This window comes from Aricia agestis, chromosome 21 (genome assembly GCF_905147365.1).
Source record: "Aricia agestis chromosome 21, ilAriAges1.1, whole genome shotgun sequence".
NCBI lineage: Eukaryota > Metazoa > Arthropoda > Insecta > Lepidoptera > Lycaenidae > Aricia > Aricia agestis.
In genome coordinates this window covers 8879771-8898329 of record NC_056426.1, presented here as the reverse complement: position 1 = coordinate 8898329, position 18559 = coordinate 8879771, and the positions used below count along the sequence as shown (strand labels likewise).

The 18559-nt window shown below is 37.4% G+C and overlaps 1 protein-coding gene across 1 annotated transcript in view; it reads left to right on the top strand.

Moving 5' to 3' along the window:
* LOC121737652 (large neutral amino acids transporter small subunit 1) overlaps window positions 1-16105 on the top strand; it is a 30240-nt gene extending 14135 nt beyond the window's left edge. Inside the window, exons 4-13 of the mRNA XM_042129314.1 lie at window positions 3859-3961; window positions 4541-4666; window positions 10869-10962; window positions 11383-11524; window positions 12155-12285; window positions 12793-12961; window positions 13573-13666; window positions 14055-14213; window positions 14537-14592; window positions 15017-16105. Coding sequence (XP_041985248.1) covers window positions 3859-3961; window positions 4541-4666; window positions 10869-10962; window positions 11383-11524; window positions 12155-12285; window positions 12793-12961; window positions 13573-13666; window positions 14055-14213; window positions 14537-14592; window positions 15017-15019 — 1077 coding nt within the window. The 3' untranslated portion in view covers window positions 15020-16105. The remainder of the gene's footprint in view (window positions 1-3858; window positions 3962-4540; window positions 4667-10868; window positions 10963-11382; window positions 11525-12154; window positions 12286-12792; window positions 12962-13572; window positions 13667-14054; window positions 14214-14536; window positions 14593-15016) is intronic.
* The last annotated feature ends 2454 nt before the right edge of the window (window positions 16106-18559 follow it).

Sequence of the window (18559 nt, the reverse complement as noted above, 5' to 3'; positions counted from 1 at the left end):
CTTCTTATTTTCACAACAAAGCAACGGTCAAGGCCCAAGGGTCCCAGTGGTTGTGCCCCCAAGCATACGCCTCTGGTCATATCTTGGGCATTCTCAACTTCCAACGTTCAAATACCTGAACTAGATTGCGAATCTATCCTTGCCGGCTGACCTTGCTACTTTCTAGTTGCAAAAACTACGGCTTCGACCTTGTTACGACATCTGATCCGATTGTCTGAAATTGATCGCGATTCGCGGCAGCCCTATTATGGTAATAACTGATAGCACTTATTTTGTCCACAATTTGTCACATTTGTCCAATTCGTTGTATAAAATGACGTCCCGAAATGCAGCGCGTACGGTGCGGATGAATGTGTTCGCACCGTACACACCGCATTTCGTGATATCATTTCATACAACTGTTACGTGCTAGGGTTCGAGGATTTGGAGAGAAAGACCTGGTGACTCTCTTGAAGACTTTATTAACACTGCACTAAACACTAGGTCACAACACTTAGCACTAAGTCCAAACACAAATCACTAGGTCCAATCACTAAGCACTATCACTGTCCTAGGTCGTAGCCAAGTCGCAGGTTTCACTGGTTCACTCACTATTGATCACTTGATGTCGCCTCGAAGATCGCTTAGATTAAACTGACTTGCCGGACCTGCCTGCGGCTCTTTTTATATGGCGAGACGAATTCCAGAAATTTCCCGATTCACGTAAACAAGTAAACAACCGTGGGAAATTTCTAGGAAGCTCGGGCATGTACCACAATAAAACTGCCGTCCTTGCGATAAGTGCAGTAAGTTGAATTTAATTTAGACCTTATGGACTCAGTCATAAGGTCTAAATTCAAATACGCTAACAAATAAAGGGTAAGCACGTAAACAAACATTGGACCTTTTTAGAAGGTTCGAGTATGTACTTGCGCACCACGTGTCCGTATACCATGTACCGTAACACAACGAATTCTGGGATACGACGCGTACGGCGCGGACATGCGGACAAAATATGCGGATAAATAATGTGCGATCAGCTTTAAAGCTATTAATCCTATCATCTAATCCAATTTAGGCAAGTTTGGGTGGACAACCCTACGCGGGTCTGCTTATTAACAACACTGTGTTTCAACGCTGGACCAGCACTCGATATACTATAAAAATCATAGGCATTCCTATCATAGAATATCCTCGGTCAGGGGATACCCTCGCCAGAGACAAATTTCACCAAGGAATTTCCACGTAAGGCAATTTTGCTTGGTACCCATCACGTCACGGTACTTTTTTTATTAAGTATTAGTCCTATTGACTTCTATGTTATTAAAAACATAGACATAGGGAAGTCATTTCGTCGGATTATGGCTATTAATCGCCTGGTTCAATCATTAATAATTTAAAAATGGCTTTTGATGATAATTCACTTCGGAGTGTCTCCGAAAATGACCATTAGATCTATCGCATACGATATTCAAATATATGATCAGTAAATGCTTCCAAAAAGGAAGCTATTATAACCATGAAGCTATTATAGAACTATAATAGCTTCATGATTATAACAAAGGGTATACAAATATTTATCGAGCGGATCATTATGTAAGAATCGATATTAATGTGGGTCAGGCGTCAGCCGCATAAGGTCATTGTCTTCATGGCGGTTACCCCCGACTTGGCTAAGCCTATTGCCCATAGGCCTACTAGTATACTACATATTAGGTGATTAAAATATGATTATCATGCACACTGAATACTCCATTTTATTTACTTTACTATATTCCATACTAATATTATAATTGCGAAAGTGTATCTGTCTGTCTGTTACCCCTTCATATCTAAGCCACTGAACCATTTTTTCTGGGTATGGAGATATTTTGAGTCCCAGGAAAGGACATAGGATAATTTATGTCGGAAAAATGTACGTTTTCCGTGCAATAAACAAATTGTTGCACAACCAAGTTGCGGGTGTCAACTAGTTTACAATAAGCTGCTCATAAAATATACGATAATATAATATTATGCTGAACTTTTTTTATTTGGTTGGGGTGGGATTTTTGGGGTAAAACGGCGCCCCTGAAGCTGGCTACGCCACTGTTTCTCGATCAAACTATATTAGCAGTAAACGGTCGTTTAGGAGAAGCAACATGTGCAATAACAATATCGGAAACAGATCAGATACAAATTGATCTTTATTAGACTGTCCTTAGGAAATTCACGATTTATTTTATTGGAAATGTTTTTATAGCAGATTTACACTATTCCAATCCAGTGATGAAATCCAGCTCTGGGTTGCTGCTGTAATAATATTAATGCAAACGTACTGGATTGAACTGAACTGGATATAATAATTTGTGTAGAATTATTAAACGCTTAAACGCTATGTATTTCAATATTTTTATGTTGTTTTTATGGTTGTTTTACGTAAAAATGTAAGTGATGTCATTTTAAATGCTACATTACTTAAATAATAAAATATGATGGTTTATAGATTTGTTATTTAAATGAAACTGTTATAATTATTAATACATTAATGTAGTATTGTGAAATCTTATGAAAAATATGTTCCGTAGCCAACAAGGAACCCTTATAGTTTCGGTCTGTCCGTCCGTCTGTCTGTCTGTCCGCAGTTTTTATCAGAGACTATAGGACCTACGACGCTGTAATTCGGCATGAATGCACATAAGTAATGGTGCCGACAAAATGGTATATACAATCTTAAAAATATAATATTTTCGCGCCCATCCCACCATATAGGGTGTCGTTGGATAGGTTTTTAAAAATATTATGAGTATTCATAGATCATTTTCCGATTTAGGGATCCGTTTGTGAAATATTAAGTTTTAAAGTGGAAAAAATCATTAGAGTGCAGTGTCCCCCCTGCTACCAGCTAAACGGTTGCTTCTGGAAATGTGAAAAATTCACGAGAGTAGGAAATATGCTGAATTTAAAAGGAAAACTATCACGGCTAAGAAGACTTTATAAGTTATTGAGTAGGTATCTAATAGTCGAGCAAGAAAAAAAATTTGTTCGGCGATATTAGTATAAAGGATTTTTTCGTTCAAATCCTTTGAACGACTGATATGACGTTGTTAGTAGTATAAAACACGTTATAAAATGTATCAAAAATTAGCGGTACTACGGAACCACGGCCGTAGCTAGGGGGGGGGGCATTGTGGGGCAATGCCCTACCTTAAAATCATAATGCCCTACCTTAAAAATACCAAAATCCGAGAAAATCATTATGTTTTTTTTTACTTTCGCCCTACCTGTAATCAATGCTGCCCTACCTCAAATCTGACTCTAGCTACAGCTCTGTACGGAACCCTATATTGCGCGTGCGGCGTGGCCCAACACGCTCTTGGCCGGTTTTTTACCTCTACTGAAGAACCCTGGGTGCCGAAGAAATCTCGCCCAGGGCGCAGGTAGTGCTAAAACCGGCACTGGCTGAAAGAGCATTTGACTTCTATGTTTCAAAGAGATACTTACATAATAATTAATAACCTAACTCACAACGTCATTAATTTTCTCATAAAATACAACACATCCTAAAGTTTACCGTTCACAGTTTACACTCGCTTTTTTCAGAATTCGCCTTTGCTTCGCCTAAAATTCAACTGTTTGTCTGCTCACTCTTCAGACTTTTTTAACGTCTTCCAAAAAGGAAGAGGTTTTATGTGCGGCAGTGGTGCCATGTGGTGCGGCAGCACTTTTTTGTGCGTTCGACGATTACTAGCCCCGCGTTCCATTACTTCCATTTGATGTTAAAAACGATCAAAACGCTCAATGCTTTGATCGTTTTTAACATCATATGGAACGCGGGGTTTTTAAGTTTACGTTCGATTTTAAAAACCTTTTTTTTTACCTGTCAAACTTCGTCCCCAGGCGATAGTGGCGCTGACTTTCTCGACGTACGTGCTGAAGCCCATCTTCCCGGAGTGCGACCCGCCAGAGGACGCTACGAGGCTGCTGGCTGCGTGCTGTATACGTAAGTTTTTTACATTTGACAGTAAAGTCTCTGACCTATACACCGGCGTTAACTGGATGGCGGTAGCGGTCATTGACCTCCTGTCAAAAAACTTGTCAGATTTCATCGCGTTATAAAGTGCGTTTGGCAATGAAGTGATATACTGTACCCTCTCAAAAACTTGTCATTTTCTATACAAAGCCACGATTGACAACATAATATGACACTTCATTGTCAATCGCGGTTTATATAGAAAATAACAAGTTTTTAAAAGGGGGTCAATGACCGCTACAGCCATGTTTCGCCGAGTACAGTATAGACTATAAAGTAAGTATAGATGTTTCTAGTCTAATGGCTGCCATAAGTGCACAGATGAACCTCTCCGGTAGACCGTAGCGTGTATATGGCTTACTTATAGGCGATATCGTATTTTTATTGGAGATCATCATTCTAAGAATTTCGATGAGGTGTGATTAACTGATTACCAATGCGATCTGTATCTAGTCTCTACCACGAACAAGACTACCTCATTCTGTCTCTACCCTGAACAAGTCTACCACATTCTGTCTCTACCTTGACCTCTCTATCTTCATCCTCCAGTGCTGCTGACCTTCGTGAACTGCTGGTCGGTCCGCGCGGCGACGCGGGTGCAGGACTGGTTCACGTACGCGAAGCTCGTCGCGCTCTTCATCATCATCATCGCCGGAGTCTACCAGCTGTGCAGAGGTAATTAATGTGCCATATATATTTTTAATGCGTTTAAATTTTAGGACTAAGTACCTGGGAGAATCGAAGTTTAAACTAAGCTACGTCGTTCTTTTTCTCCAAAACCACTAAATTTCTTGGAAATTATACTCGCAGGTGGCAGGCGTTACCAAGAAACTGATTATTATTATACACTAGCTGTCCCGGTGAACTTTGTGTCACTTAAAAACCTTCCCTGGCCTTCAAGGATTATTTTAAGACTAAAATTAGCAGAATGAATTCAGCCGTTATCGAGTTATAGCGTTACTAACACAATTGGAAATAATTTTTTTAATACAATATATATAGATTGCAAAAACAAGAGAAAAAATCCACAACCGAATATACAGGGTGTAACAAAATTAAATGATAATACTTTAGGCCTTAGACAGTTTACTATAAAAGTAGCAGCGTTGAAAGACCAACTTCTTCAAGATTTTTTTTTCACTTTTGTATAAGGGGAACTCTTGACGCTGGGGCGCTTGCCCATACAAAGTGAAAAAAATGTTTTTTTTCAGTGCTGGTACTTTCATAATGAACTCTCTATATGGAACTATTATTATGTAGTACAAACCCCAAAGGAATTCCTACACTCGAAAACATTTCAAAAAATCCTTTACTTAGGTATATTAAATTATTTATCATGGAGTGGATAGCATCGATTTTGTGACATAACAGTTAGGTAAGTACGTCATCAGGATAATGAATGTAAAATGTGCCAGCATTTTAACAATTCATAACTCGGAAATTCCATTTCCTTGTCCAATTACTGCGAACTGATGCAATGATTGTCCCACGGCGGTCAACAATCTGACCTTGGGATCTAAAAGTTGATAAAGAAAAGAAAAAACCACACTAGCGCTGGTTTAAAATTATGCAGTAGGTAGCTGATGGTGCCAGCACTAGCTGCATTGGATAGAAACAAAAACTTATATATTTCTATGAGAAATGCCCTTCAAGGTCACGAATTTGCCCATATAGGTTTTCCGTTACAGAGGTTTTTGATAGCCTGTGTCTTTATAACAGTTTTTTTCTGAGAATCTTTCATATGAATCCTAGCCTAAAAAGGTCAATGACCACTGGGGACACCTTATTTCATTTTGAATATAGTTATGGATATATTTAAATATTTTTTATATTTGGGCACCCATGCCCAAATATAAAAAATATTTATTGGCACTAGCGCCACCCATGGCGCTAGTGCCAAGTAGTACGCGCCCTTAAACCTTTATTTCAAATGAGGCAATTGTATTCATTTACTTACAATAATAATCAGTTTCTTAGTAAAGACTGCAGTCTGCACTGCGAGTATAATTTCCAAGAAATCCAGTACGAAGGATTTTTTTTCTTTCTTTCAACTCCGAGTCTTCCAGGTACTTAGTCGTCAAATTGGCAAGTATGTTTTCAAATTACGTCAATTAGAAAAGGAAGACAGTATTGTGCATCTCATGTGGGAACAAAACGAGCCCCCAACAATCATCTGACCGCGACCGTGAGAGGTCAACACGATAAACTCTATTATCATGTTGAACCTCATTGTTATTGGCAAAACAGATAGGTCCCGTGTTTCCTGAAAAAGAACTTATGCCATTTTTTAAATATTTTTTTTAATTGGAAAGAAACTGCCAATTTTCATTATGTTTGAAGTTTTTACTCCTATTTATTAATTTATAATAATTTTATTGTCAATAGATATTTTAATTTAATACGCCATTTATATTTAACGTTACATAAATACCTACGCTTAAATAATTTTTATGTAAAACTCATTTTCGTCGCCACATGACAGCGTTTAATCAATCAATTATTATAAGGGTATCAATCAATCAATATCAACAAATTAAATTGATACTTTTCTTATAATTTTCCGAATTATGTTTAGATTAGTTAGTAATTTCATAGATGTTACTTATTTACTTATCTCATAGAAGACGGCAAAATATATTATTATATAATTTTATCCGGCTACAGGGACCAAAAGTTCTCATGTCCAAGTACATAAAGCACGTATACCACAACGAGTATAATGACATCCTGATAAACACCTAACTTCCTTTTTGGAAGTCGGTTAAAAACTTAATTTGTAGTGAATAGCTCAGCAAATTGCCTCATCCCTGCTGGAGACATCCGTATTGTGCGTTCATCAATGTACGAGATTCAATTACTTGGTCTACTAGGGTTGTCACGGCACGATGACGTCAGGGCATGTTGGAAACGTCACATAAAAAATAGTTTAAATAAAAATCGGACAAATGCGAGATGGACACGCGCACCAAGAATTCCGTTATCCGTGCTATTATTGGGAAAAAATGGGCTTAGTAAATACTAAATAGTAATAGGGTCCCGTTTTTACCCTTTCGGTATATAAACCTAAAAACAGCTGACAAAATACAACACTTGAAAGACTTGAATATTTTTGTTTGAAATTGGGTGAAACATAATATATCCTTGTGCTTCTCACATATTGTGTACTAGCTGTTGCCCGCGACTTCGTCCGCGTGGACTTCAGTTTATAGCGCGCGATGTCAACAAAATTGGTGTCAAAAGCTTTTATAAAAAAACCCTGGTACCCCTTAAATCAATACAGCTGTGCAGTGTGCAAACAATAAGTACTTCATTTTTGTATGTTAAACTTTATATATTATGCCAAATTTTAAAGCTTATTTAGCCCCCCAATTACACAACTTTACCCATAAACTATTTATCATTGATAGGTTTAGCCCCAATTTCACCAACGTCTGTTAGTGTTAACAGCTTGTTAAAATATCCTGTCTTCTCTTTCATTCATATGAAAAACGAAACAGCTAACGTGATACTAATTCGAGCATTAACTTTAACAGTCGTTGGTGAAATTTGGTCTTAAGGTTACGTCACTGCCTGCACAGATAAAGTACTGAGTTATTTAATACCGTAGAATAGATATAACAATCGAAAAAAATCGAGACTTAAATGTAAGATGATACCACCTCTTATAGAAAGACTTTTGAGCAAGCGTCAGCGCGATGTAGAAGACGCACGGCGCCATCTATTATGAATTTTTTGAATAAATTTACGACCCTTACAACCCTTTTTTCCAGTAAAAAAGTAGCCTATGTCCTTTCTCAGGCTTTAGACTATCAGTATACAAAATTTCATTACAATCGGTTCGGTAGTTTTGGCGTTTGGCGTGAAAGCGAGACTGACAGACAGACAGACAGACAGAGATACTTTCGCATTCATAATATTAGTACAGATTATGTGCACACTGCACAGCTGTTTTTGGGTATTTTGATTAATTAAGGGCCGCGCTACACCGGAATGGCAGCGGCGAGGCGAGCACTTTCAGCGCTGCCATTCCGGTGTAACGCGGCCCTAAGAGGGGTACCACTTACCAGGGTTTTAAAAAGTTTTTAAATTTGACACAAATTTTGTTGACACCGCGCGCTATAAACTAAAGTCCACGCGGACGAAGTCGCGGGCAACAGCTAGTTATGAATAAAAACAATAATATATAATAAAGTAGGTATGATTAGTTCTGTTATAATAATGAAGTAAAAAATAAAGCGCCATCTGTTTTCATATATTAGAATTAAAATGTAAAAATATTTTCTGGATGGAATATAGGCCAACACAACACACTCGAACTCCTTAGAAATGCAGTAGGAGTTCTATAAGATAAGATAGATTGATTATTATTATAGCAAGTGATAATATTATTAAACACAATATTCTAACGTATTAAAAACTATAAACAAAAACATAATAACTAATAAGTATGATTAGTTCTATGTTACAACGAAGTAAAAATAAGCGCCATCTGTTGAATCGTATTAGAACTAAAATGTTCATTGCATCGCGTCGATATATTTCTGGATTTTTTTTAATATTATACATAAAATATATTTAAGATTTTTGAAATATTATTTTAATACACATCCAAGACCCAGGAACATTGAAAACTTTTTGTTCCGCCTGCGGGACTCGAACCCAGGACCCCCGGGATGAGCGCTGGCCACGCGCAATGCGAAGTAATTTTCATCGATATTTTCATGGAAATAAGATATTTTCCCACATCAAAATGTAGCCTATGTCCTTTCTCAGACTCTAGAATAACTGTGTACAAAATTTCATTGCAATCGGTTCAGTAGTTTTGGCGTGAAAGCGAGACAGACAGACAGACAGACAGACAGACAGACAGACAGACAGACAGACAGAGATACTTTCGCATTTATAATATTAGTATAGATTCGGTAAATTTCTGTCTCTTTCATTTCTTTTGCGATATTGGACAAAATTACACAACGAAAACGGGGCTTTTCCGATATATCGTATTGCATTTAATTTGTAATATCTTAGGGTTGTCACAAAAGTCTCTGAAAAACGTGAATTACAACGGACTTTAGTATATCCAAATTCAAGCATGAAATTCTATATTACCCAAGCAACCTACGTCCAATATTAAAGATTTAGCATGAAATTATATAGCCTATGTCCAAAAGACAAGGCCGGAGGCGGCCGTTTATGAAAAGATCGCTTAAATCCGGCGTCTGATTGCATCATACCGCGGAATGCAGAAGAATATTAAATTAGATTACTCTAGATGTCTAGAATATCGCGTGACCGAGTTGCGAAGAAAAAATTTTGTTACCATTTTGTTGTTTTGAATTTAGTCCGGACATACCTCAAACTTAGGCCCGTATAAATAAATAGTTAGTACTCAAGATGCATCTCGGTCTCAAGAGTCAAGACACAGTTCTGGAGCCATACCACGAAACTGTTTTGAGACTCAAACTATCGAACGAAAATGCCACGTCCTACTCTAACCAACGTGAAATGTCGTTGTTAGGGCAGGACGCAGCATTCACTTTCGTTTGTTTGAGTCTCAAAATTAGTAGGCCTACAGGCTCAGTGACTGGTTGGCTGTCAAAATTTGGACTAATCACAGAGCAGAACCGCGTCTTGAGACTGGGTCGCATCTTAAGTACTGACTATTTATACCAGCCTTAACCACTAATCACTAATCACCAATGTTATGCTGATAAAATATCATCAATACTAGATGACGCCGGTAACACCGCGCCAAAATTAGTTTATCGCGCTGAAACCGTACATTTTTCCGGGCTAAAAATGATCCTATGTCCTTTCCCGGGACTTAAAGTATATCCATAGACCATACCCAACAAAATCGGTTCAGCGGTTTGGAAGTGAACAGCCGGACGGACGAAAAGTAACAAACAGACATGGGCGCTGGCCGGCAGGGGGGTGCCAGGTGGTGCACTTGCACCCCTTGGGAATCTCGCGATCAACAGGAATTATTTAAATAAAAAGCCGTCCATTGGAAATCATTTTACCATGCCGTACAAAGATAATGTTTCGGCACTAAATGTATTCTGTTGGCGTAAATAGACAGTCACTGTTGTTCGTAAAAAGTAAAAAGAAAAGAAATAAAACTAAAATCTGCACCCCTTGGAAATTATTTCTGCCGGCGCCCATGCAAACAGACAGACAGAAGGACAGACAAACACACTTTCGCATTTATAATATTAGCATGGAAGTATGGATTATCACAAAAGATAAATCATAATAATTAATCTTCGTGTCTCCAACGTGATTGACAATAAACAAAGTGCAGAGTTCGGAATCCGGAAAATAATTTGTACTTTTTGTTGGCTGATGCAACGAGAACCTGCTTATTGCGTGTAGGCCTCTTAATTTGTTAAACGTCGTTGTTAAACTTTTAGCTAGTTGTTAAGAGCCGCGTTGAGAGACATTTTATGATTATTTAACTTTAATTTACTTAATGACTAAAAATTTAAAGATGTGGAGTTTATGTCAAAATCATTTTAAAAAAATCCATATCATCAATGTAATTTAATTATATAATTAAATCATTTATTTATCATACCATTAAAATTTAAATCTCTTTGAGAGGGGACCGTAAAAGATTCATATTTTTTAACTGTCTTAAAAATGCCTGGATTATAACTACCACACTCTTGACTCTGCCTAATTAATTCTTATCTTTCTTCTATTAAGTTATGTACCTAGAGCTCGACAAGGCTCTAAAATAAACGTGGCGAAAAAGGGAACTAACGCTGCCATTTTTGACAGTTCTCCTTCACCAGCAGCGCCCCACCCACGTTCATTTAAAGCCTTGTCGGTATTTACTTTACCTTTGTAGTAAATATCCTCTTTCCATTTTCAGGGCAAGTCCAGCACTTCACCTTTGAGGGAACGACCAGTGACGTCACGTCTATCGCTCTCTCTTTCTACTCTGGTCTCTTCGCTTACAACGGATGGTATATATTATTTTCTTACTCATTGAAAATCGATTATCGTCTTTCATAGATTACTCGCAAAAGTCGCACAATATATACTTCGACTCTAGTTACTCGTATAACTATTAACTAAACATCATGGAAAGCAACGGAAGTTGCTATGTGATATGTTATTGAGTCAGCGGGCCTACTACGAAAACGTTTTGAGACTCAAACAATCGAATGAGAATGCCGCGTCCTGCTCTAACAACGTCAACTCTCGTTTGTTAGAGTAGGCAGCATTGTCGTACGATTATTTGACTCTCAAAACGGTTTCGTGGTACGGTGCCGTCAATTCAATAATAAGCCGTGATTTGTCGCCTGGGTTTGATATAACGCCATTTCCCTTTGAATAAACTTCTCTGGTAGTATGTACATTGGCATGCCACTATCCCTTTGCAGGAACTACCTGAACTTTATCATCGAAGAGCTAAAGGATCCTGTGCGGAACCTGCCCCGGGCGATCGCCATCTCGTGCGCCCTCGTCACCGTCGTGTACACGTTCACCAACGTCGCGTTCTACACCACGCTGTCGCCCGCTGAGGTATCAGTTGTTAATCAATCAATCAATATTTAATGTGATAGGTACTCATTACGCTGTCACCATCGTGTATACCTTCGTACGTCGTGTTCTACACCACGCTGTCGCCCGCTAAGGTATCAGTGATCAATCAATCAATAAAAATATCAATCAATCAAGTAAATTCATTGTGAGACGTCGAAAGAAACATCGAGCCGGCGCTCGTAGAGTGCCTTAGAGCTGTTTTGCAGTCCACACGGTGGTTTTTGCTCGATTTGGAGTAAAACTATCAAGTAAAACTGTATGTGAGTTCTTAGCACAGATTGTTCAGCAAAGTACCAACACGTCGAAGAACTTCGCTATTTTACACAACGCTATAGGCTGTTGTGATATCAATCAGATATCAGTCAATAAACGAGTTATGAATGTTAATAATTGTGTTGATAAATGGATAATACATTGACGCCTCCTTATGCTCTTGACCAATGGCAAGTTCATCAGTAAACAAAAAAAAAATCAAAATTTGTAATTCGCTCCTTAGGAATATACGCTCTTCATACTAATTTGATGCATGCATGATGCAGACCAGTCACAATTTAACAATCAATAAATAGTAAGTTGTCAGTCAATCAATCAATAATTCCTATTTTACAGGTGCTGGGATCAGCGGCTGTCGCTGTGACGTTCGCTGAGCGTCTATTCGGGGTGTTTGCTCTTTGTATACCGCTGTTCGTCGCTGCGTCTACGTTTGGCGCAGTCAATGGGATTCTGCTTACATCTTCCAGGTAAAAAAGATACTTACCTTCCTTAATAAAATCTCCGTTGAACACTACAAAGTAGTTTATATTATTTAGAGTAACTGCGCTAACTGGCACCTAATACCAAAGCCTATAAATAACCTGATAGAGGCAGAAGACAAATTGGTTCATTTACAACCTTTTAAGCCTGTTCATGCCTATATTTCCAATCCAACATTACATGGAAAGAAATGCTTTAGTCTTTATCCAATCCTTGCAGAAAACTAAACCCTCCCGTTTTGGCTCCTGCAGATTTGACTATTTAACTACATATTGCAGATTATTATAATCCCAGGTGTTGGCTATTGATCCTTGCAGGAAGCTCTGGATCGATGTATAGGCATTAGGCAGTATTAGGCCATGGCCTATGGTTGCAACGTCCTATGGCCTCCGGGGGGGGGCGGCAGCTTCCTAGGATGGCGACAGAGTTCGTACATAGGGGCGGCAAAATTGAAGTGGTACTCAGAAAAAATATAAATCTGGCCCTGCTTGCAGGTTATTCTTCGCTGGCGCCGCTCAAGGTCAAATGCCGGAGATGCTGACGATGGTGTCTGCGCGCGCGACGCCCGCTGCCGCCGTGCTGGCGGTCGCGTTGCTGTCACTGCTCTACCTCACCGTGTCCGATATCTATGCTCTCATCAACTACGTGGGCTTCGCTACTTGGGTAAGTAATGATAGAACAGAGTGCTTAGTTATAATGCTGGCTTCTCACGGCGCGTCGTGCCAGCTCAAGCCACGTGCTGGTGGCCCAAGGTGCGCGAGCAGACTCGTCCGATCCGATTGAAGTCGGTAACTTCAAAGGCGCGGCTCGGCGCGGCTTGAGCGGCTTGTGATATTACGTGCCGTGAGAAGCCTGCATTATACATTACACATGTTATGGTGCTTGCGATGCGTTATGTCAAAGCTAAGTTAGATGTCATATTTATGACATCTAACTTAGCTATTTTAACTAAGCACTCAGAGCCTTTAGACAATATGCTTAAAGCCCTTACTACGCCACACTTTTTAAGGACCCAGTAGTTAAGGAGGCGTGGCTTCTTGCAGGATAATTCAGGGAACCTTATTCCCTAAATCCTATTACACTGCTCAAAATTAGGGTATAGATTCCTTCCTTATAGGGTGTGGTGTAATACTCATAAATTTCACCAAGCGACGCCTTTAAGGGTTTAGCAGTCCGGTGGACTTGTCGAATGGGTAGATCTTATCCAGTGTGAATCAAAGACACAGTTAATTGTCGCGTTATAAGTCTCCTTAAAATTCTATCTTTTCTTCCAGTTGAGCATAGGAGCGGCGGTCCTGTGTATCCCGGTGCTGCGGTATACCAAACCTGAGCTGGAGAGGCCCATCAAAGTCAACCTGTTCTTCCCGAGTTAGTAAAACATAAATGCTAAATACCCTAAAATGATCTATTGATCGATAACTTTTATTCCTAAAAAAATATCTGCTTTGATTGCTAACTTTATTGATGATGACTGATTGATTGATTACTTCATTCATAATTTCTGGCTGATTGATTGATTGCTCATTTCTATGTTGAATACTGTTTGGTTGATTATTCTTACTTCATTGATGAACACTGATTGATTGATGGCTCACTCCATTGTTGAAACCTGTTTGATTGATTACTCACTTCATTGATTAACACTATTTGATTGATTGATTGCTCACTCAATTGATGAACACTGATTGATTGATTTTTTCATTGATGAATACTGATTGCTTCACTTTACCATTGAATCCTGATTGATTGATTACAGTTATATACATAATCTGCACGATCCTGGTGGTGGCGGTGCCGGCGCTGGCGTCGCCCGCGGAGACCGGCGTGGGCTGTCTGATGATACTGACGGCGGTGCCGATCTACCTGCTGCTGCTGGAGCCGCGGACGAGGATCGGCTCGCTGGGTGTCATCACTGGTGAGTTGTTTCAATTAAAAGTTTATGTAATCAGCGACGCTTTTAATTGGCTTATATCAAAACGTTAACTAAAACTCTATAAGTAGAGGGTGTAACGAAACAAAGTTATATACAAATACTTTAGGGAGGTACCCTATATACCAGGGACACCCCTTACATAGAATTCGCTGTGAAAATAGCAGCGCTGAAAGAGCAATTTTCTTTTCACTTTTGTATGGGGAAACTCGTGATGCTGGGGCGATACGTCATACGTCGCGACGTGTAGTATCGCTATCGCCAATTTCAATACCTACAGTTTCTTATTTATATTTATTTCTTTTTAGACGGCGCGACTCACTTGGTGCAGAAATTGACGCTCTCCGTGCGACCAAAGATGAAGGTATTTAATTATTAATTTAAGGAAATAAGGAAAGGAAGGAAATAAAGGAAGGAAATAAGGAAATAATAAATATTAATTTAAGGAATATTATTATTTAATTTGTGATTTTACTAAAAGTTTAAACTTATACGATCTATTGTCTTCAGTCTACTTATTGTCGTCAAAAAGTACAGCCCTTTAAACTATGTATAGACGACAACGGACAATGAGATGGCCTTTAAGTAAATACCCTTCCATAGACAACAGAATTTGACGGATTATCGTTATAAATAGATTTTTAAAATTTATTTTGATTATTTCGATAAAATATATTATCGAGCATAAAAAAATATTGTATTTCTACAATTTTACTATGTAGATTGTTTACTAATGTTCATGACGAGATCTATTTGTTGAAAAACATTAATATTTTTTTTCTTTTCAGTAAACAAAACGAGGACATATCGGGTATCCAGTATTTGTATTACATGTTAAGCTGTTGTACGATGTATGTATTTATATTATTGGTATCAATACCGACCAAATATATCGTGTAAATACTTGGTAGGTAAATACAGTTGTATATTCGGATTTTGCTCGAAGCTTTTGAGAACGATATTAGGTTATAAATCCTAATATGCGGTGCAAAAGAAGAATAAGAATAACAACACTGAGATATGGTCATATAGACTAGAAGCTGCTAGATCATAAATAATTAGTAAATAATGCCAGAGTGTGCACGCCGTTCAACGAAATTTTAACTCTATGACAAAGAAAAAAAGATCATACTTTGATCTCAGTAAAAGATTTTGTGGAAAGAGAGGCACTATTCACTATTTGCATTTCTTTCTAATGTAAAAAAAAAACATGTTCAAGTAATGTAAATTCTTCATGCATCATTTTCTTTTTACAACTTTTTTTTTCATAAAAGCTCGAGCAAAAAATGATGTACCTAGTATTATTCCGGAGATTTTACAGGCTTTATAACATAAATAAAATGAGGAAAAATTGAGGATTCGACTAGTTTATTTTATAAACACAAATTTTGATAAACGATGAAGACTTGGATAACTAATATAATATAGTATATTGGTTATCCATATTTGACAGACAATGTCAGCTACATATTATGTAGTGACATTGTCTGCCAAATGGCTTTCCCAATATGCAAGACAAAGACAGCAATATAAATAAGATTTTATTGTGCTATTCCTTGTTGATTAATATGAGCCCGAAAATTCATTTTTTCTCAACGTATGCCTGTTATATCTCCGGAATATCTTAGAGTTAGAGTCACTGCCGTAATAATGGTTGAAAATGATAAATTCGGAAATATACTCTTGGTCGAAATAGACGATTTTTGGTTCAGTGTTATGAAACTGTTATCATCATCATCACCATTTATAAAAAATGTACTTTCATTATAAAAAGTCTTGCTGTTATTGTAAAAAGTTGTACTTTTATTAAAAGTACTTTTATTATAGTATCCAATCACAGACATAGATCAAGATAGATACCGCATGTCGCTCCATTTGTATGAAAACGAGCGTGCCACTTTTTTTCCTACCTACTGTGATGTACCGATGATAAAAAAACGTGTCCATTATCTAGGCCAACGTTTCTATTTGAATTTCTACAACGCAATAAGGCACTTTTAAGTAATTAGGCATTTTTAAAACTCCGATTGACGTCCGATTCCGATAGCAGACTAAAGAACAGACTTTCGATGCTCGTCGTTTGGGAACGCGATATGGCACGTGAAGTACATAGACATGCGGTATCTATCTTGATCTGTGTCTGTGTATCCAATCTAGCTATTTTAGCTTTATTTAGATCTGTTTTTATTTAAAGACCGAGAGTATTTTTGACTGAAGCTTAAAAGTAGCCTAAAATAAGCTTCAAGCTTATTTGTATGAGAAAATGAGAATTAAACTAGATATTTAAGATTAAGATACAATAGATTTTTTTTAATTTTTGGTATTTTTTGTTTGTTACCTTGAGATTATAGATACATATTTAAATGCTATTACTACCAAAAATATATAAAATGTATGTCCCTCTTACTAGTAAAATTATTTACACAGCGTATTCTAGGTTGATCTGTCTTGTGGCTTTCCTAAGTGACAGACAAAAATCGATTTTGTAGTTTTTTGCTGTGTAAATATTTTTATTGTAAAATCTAGGGGAAAAAATTACAAAAATCAGCAAAATTGTGTTTAATTATAGTTTTAAATATTTTAAGTTAAGTACTATTTAATTTTAGTTATTGGATAAACTTAACAAAGACAAATAACTTATTATGTTATTTTAAATAAGTACTACGTACAAAAGATCTATAAAAGGTCTTGAAGAACAACTTACAACCAGCTTTTAAATCTATTATTAAATCAATAGTAATATCAGAAATGGATTTATTAACTTTGGTGCTGCAAGAATCTTTTGATGCCAAAATCAAAATTAGCTCCACCATTTTGTAAACCTTCGGCCAACCCTACGCGCGCGCGAGCGAGCGGGGACGGTAGCGTCAGAAACGCGAAACTGGCCCGAAACTAGTGTGCACACCTGCGCCGCGCCGTGCGCGACTACGGTACGTAGATTATATTTCCTTCTGCCGACGCGAACATCCCGCGTTGCAGACGCTCCCGCTTCGCAGTCGCTTTGGTCGTGTTGGTTTGGCTGAATTCTTAGGCTTGACTTGAAAGACAGGTGTTTAGCATTTATTCATGACAATGTAATATGTTAAAGTGACAAATGATCCTTGCAGCACTGTATTGAAGAAAAAATAATAGACAATATTACGCTAATGTCGGAGCAGAGGATGCTACTAGCATATATAGTACAAAACCTGACCAAAATTCGATATTTTGTACATGTCATATCAGAATATTGACATAAACAATAAACTTTGTTAAACGTCGAACGAAACTTTTTGTTTACTGTTTGTGCTGGTGCTGCTTCTAGTGCGAAAACATTGAAGTAATATTAAGTATATTCTAATAAGACAATTAAAAATATTGACAGGCCCTGGAATAGAAGGGTGTTTACACACGGCGCCGCAGCGGCAGCGTTTTTCGCCGCCGCTCTCGTGTCTCCACCGCAGTTCTGCGGCGCGATCATGTGTCCGATAGTATACCTCCATGGTCCGTCTAGTCTCGCATATTTGTTGAAAACTGTGGCACCTCTCGCTGCCGCTGTGGCGCGAGTGTAAACACTAAAGAGTGCCTAAGTTTTTTTTTTTAGTTTTTTTAAACTATAAAAGCTCAAAGATATATTTTAAGGTGATTTTAAAGTAAGTTATTATTATTATTGTTTTAAAAACATTCCATTACTTACCTATAATAATGAAATCCTATGAATGGACAATACTTGTTAAAACAATGTAGCTTTTCTATGTAATGTCTTTACTGTAGCGCAAATTTATGGCTTTATAAATTTATTTATTTTTTGTATCTACAAAACTATCTACGTACCGTATAATAATATACGTATAACTAGTGGTGAAATTTCTTACTAACTTCGTTAAAAAAATAGCAAATAATTTTTGGTGTTCTTTTGTCAAACATTTTTTTTTCTTTTTTGCTTAGTATCGAGAGTTGCGCATGCGTAAATTTTTTGATGAAAAAACATAAAAAGATGCTGAAACTTTAATGCAACTCTTTTTCATTGTTTTTAGAAACGTGACAAAATGTGAAAACATTTTTGCCTAGCTCTAATATGAATTATGATTTAAGTCCAGAGAGAGAACTTTATGAATTAACTATTGTTTTTCTTATTATTTTTATAAGTGTCACAGATATCTTAGCAATTTGCAAGTACAAAATAATTTCAAAACGGTACACAACTCAATAAATTTATTTTTAAATATTTAACGTCTAACTAATTTATTCATAGATTTTATATAAGTAGTTGCTGTGAAATTTTGGGCATTTTTCAGTGTGTAGTTTAATAATACCTATACAAATTATGTATTTTAATGTGATGATTTGCT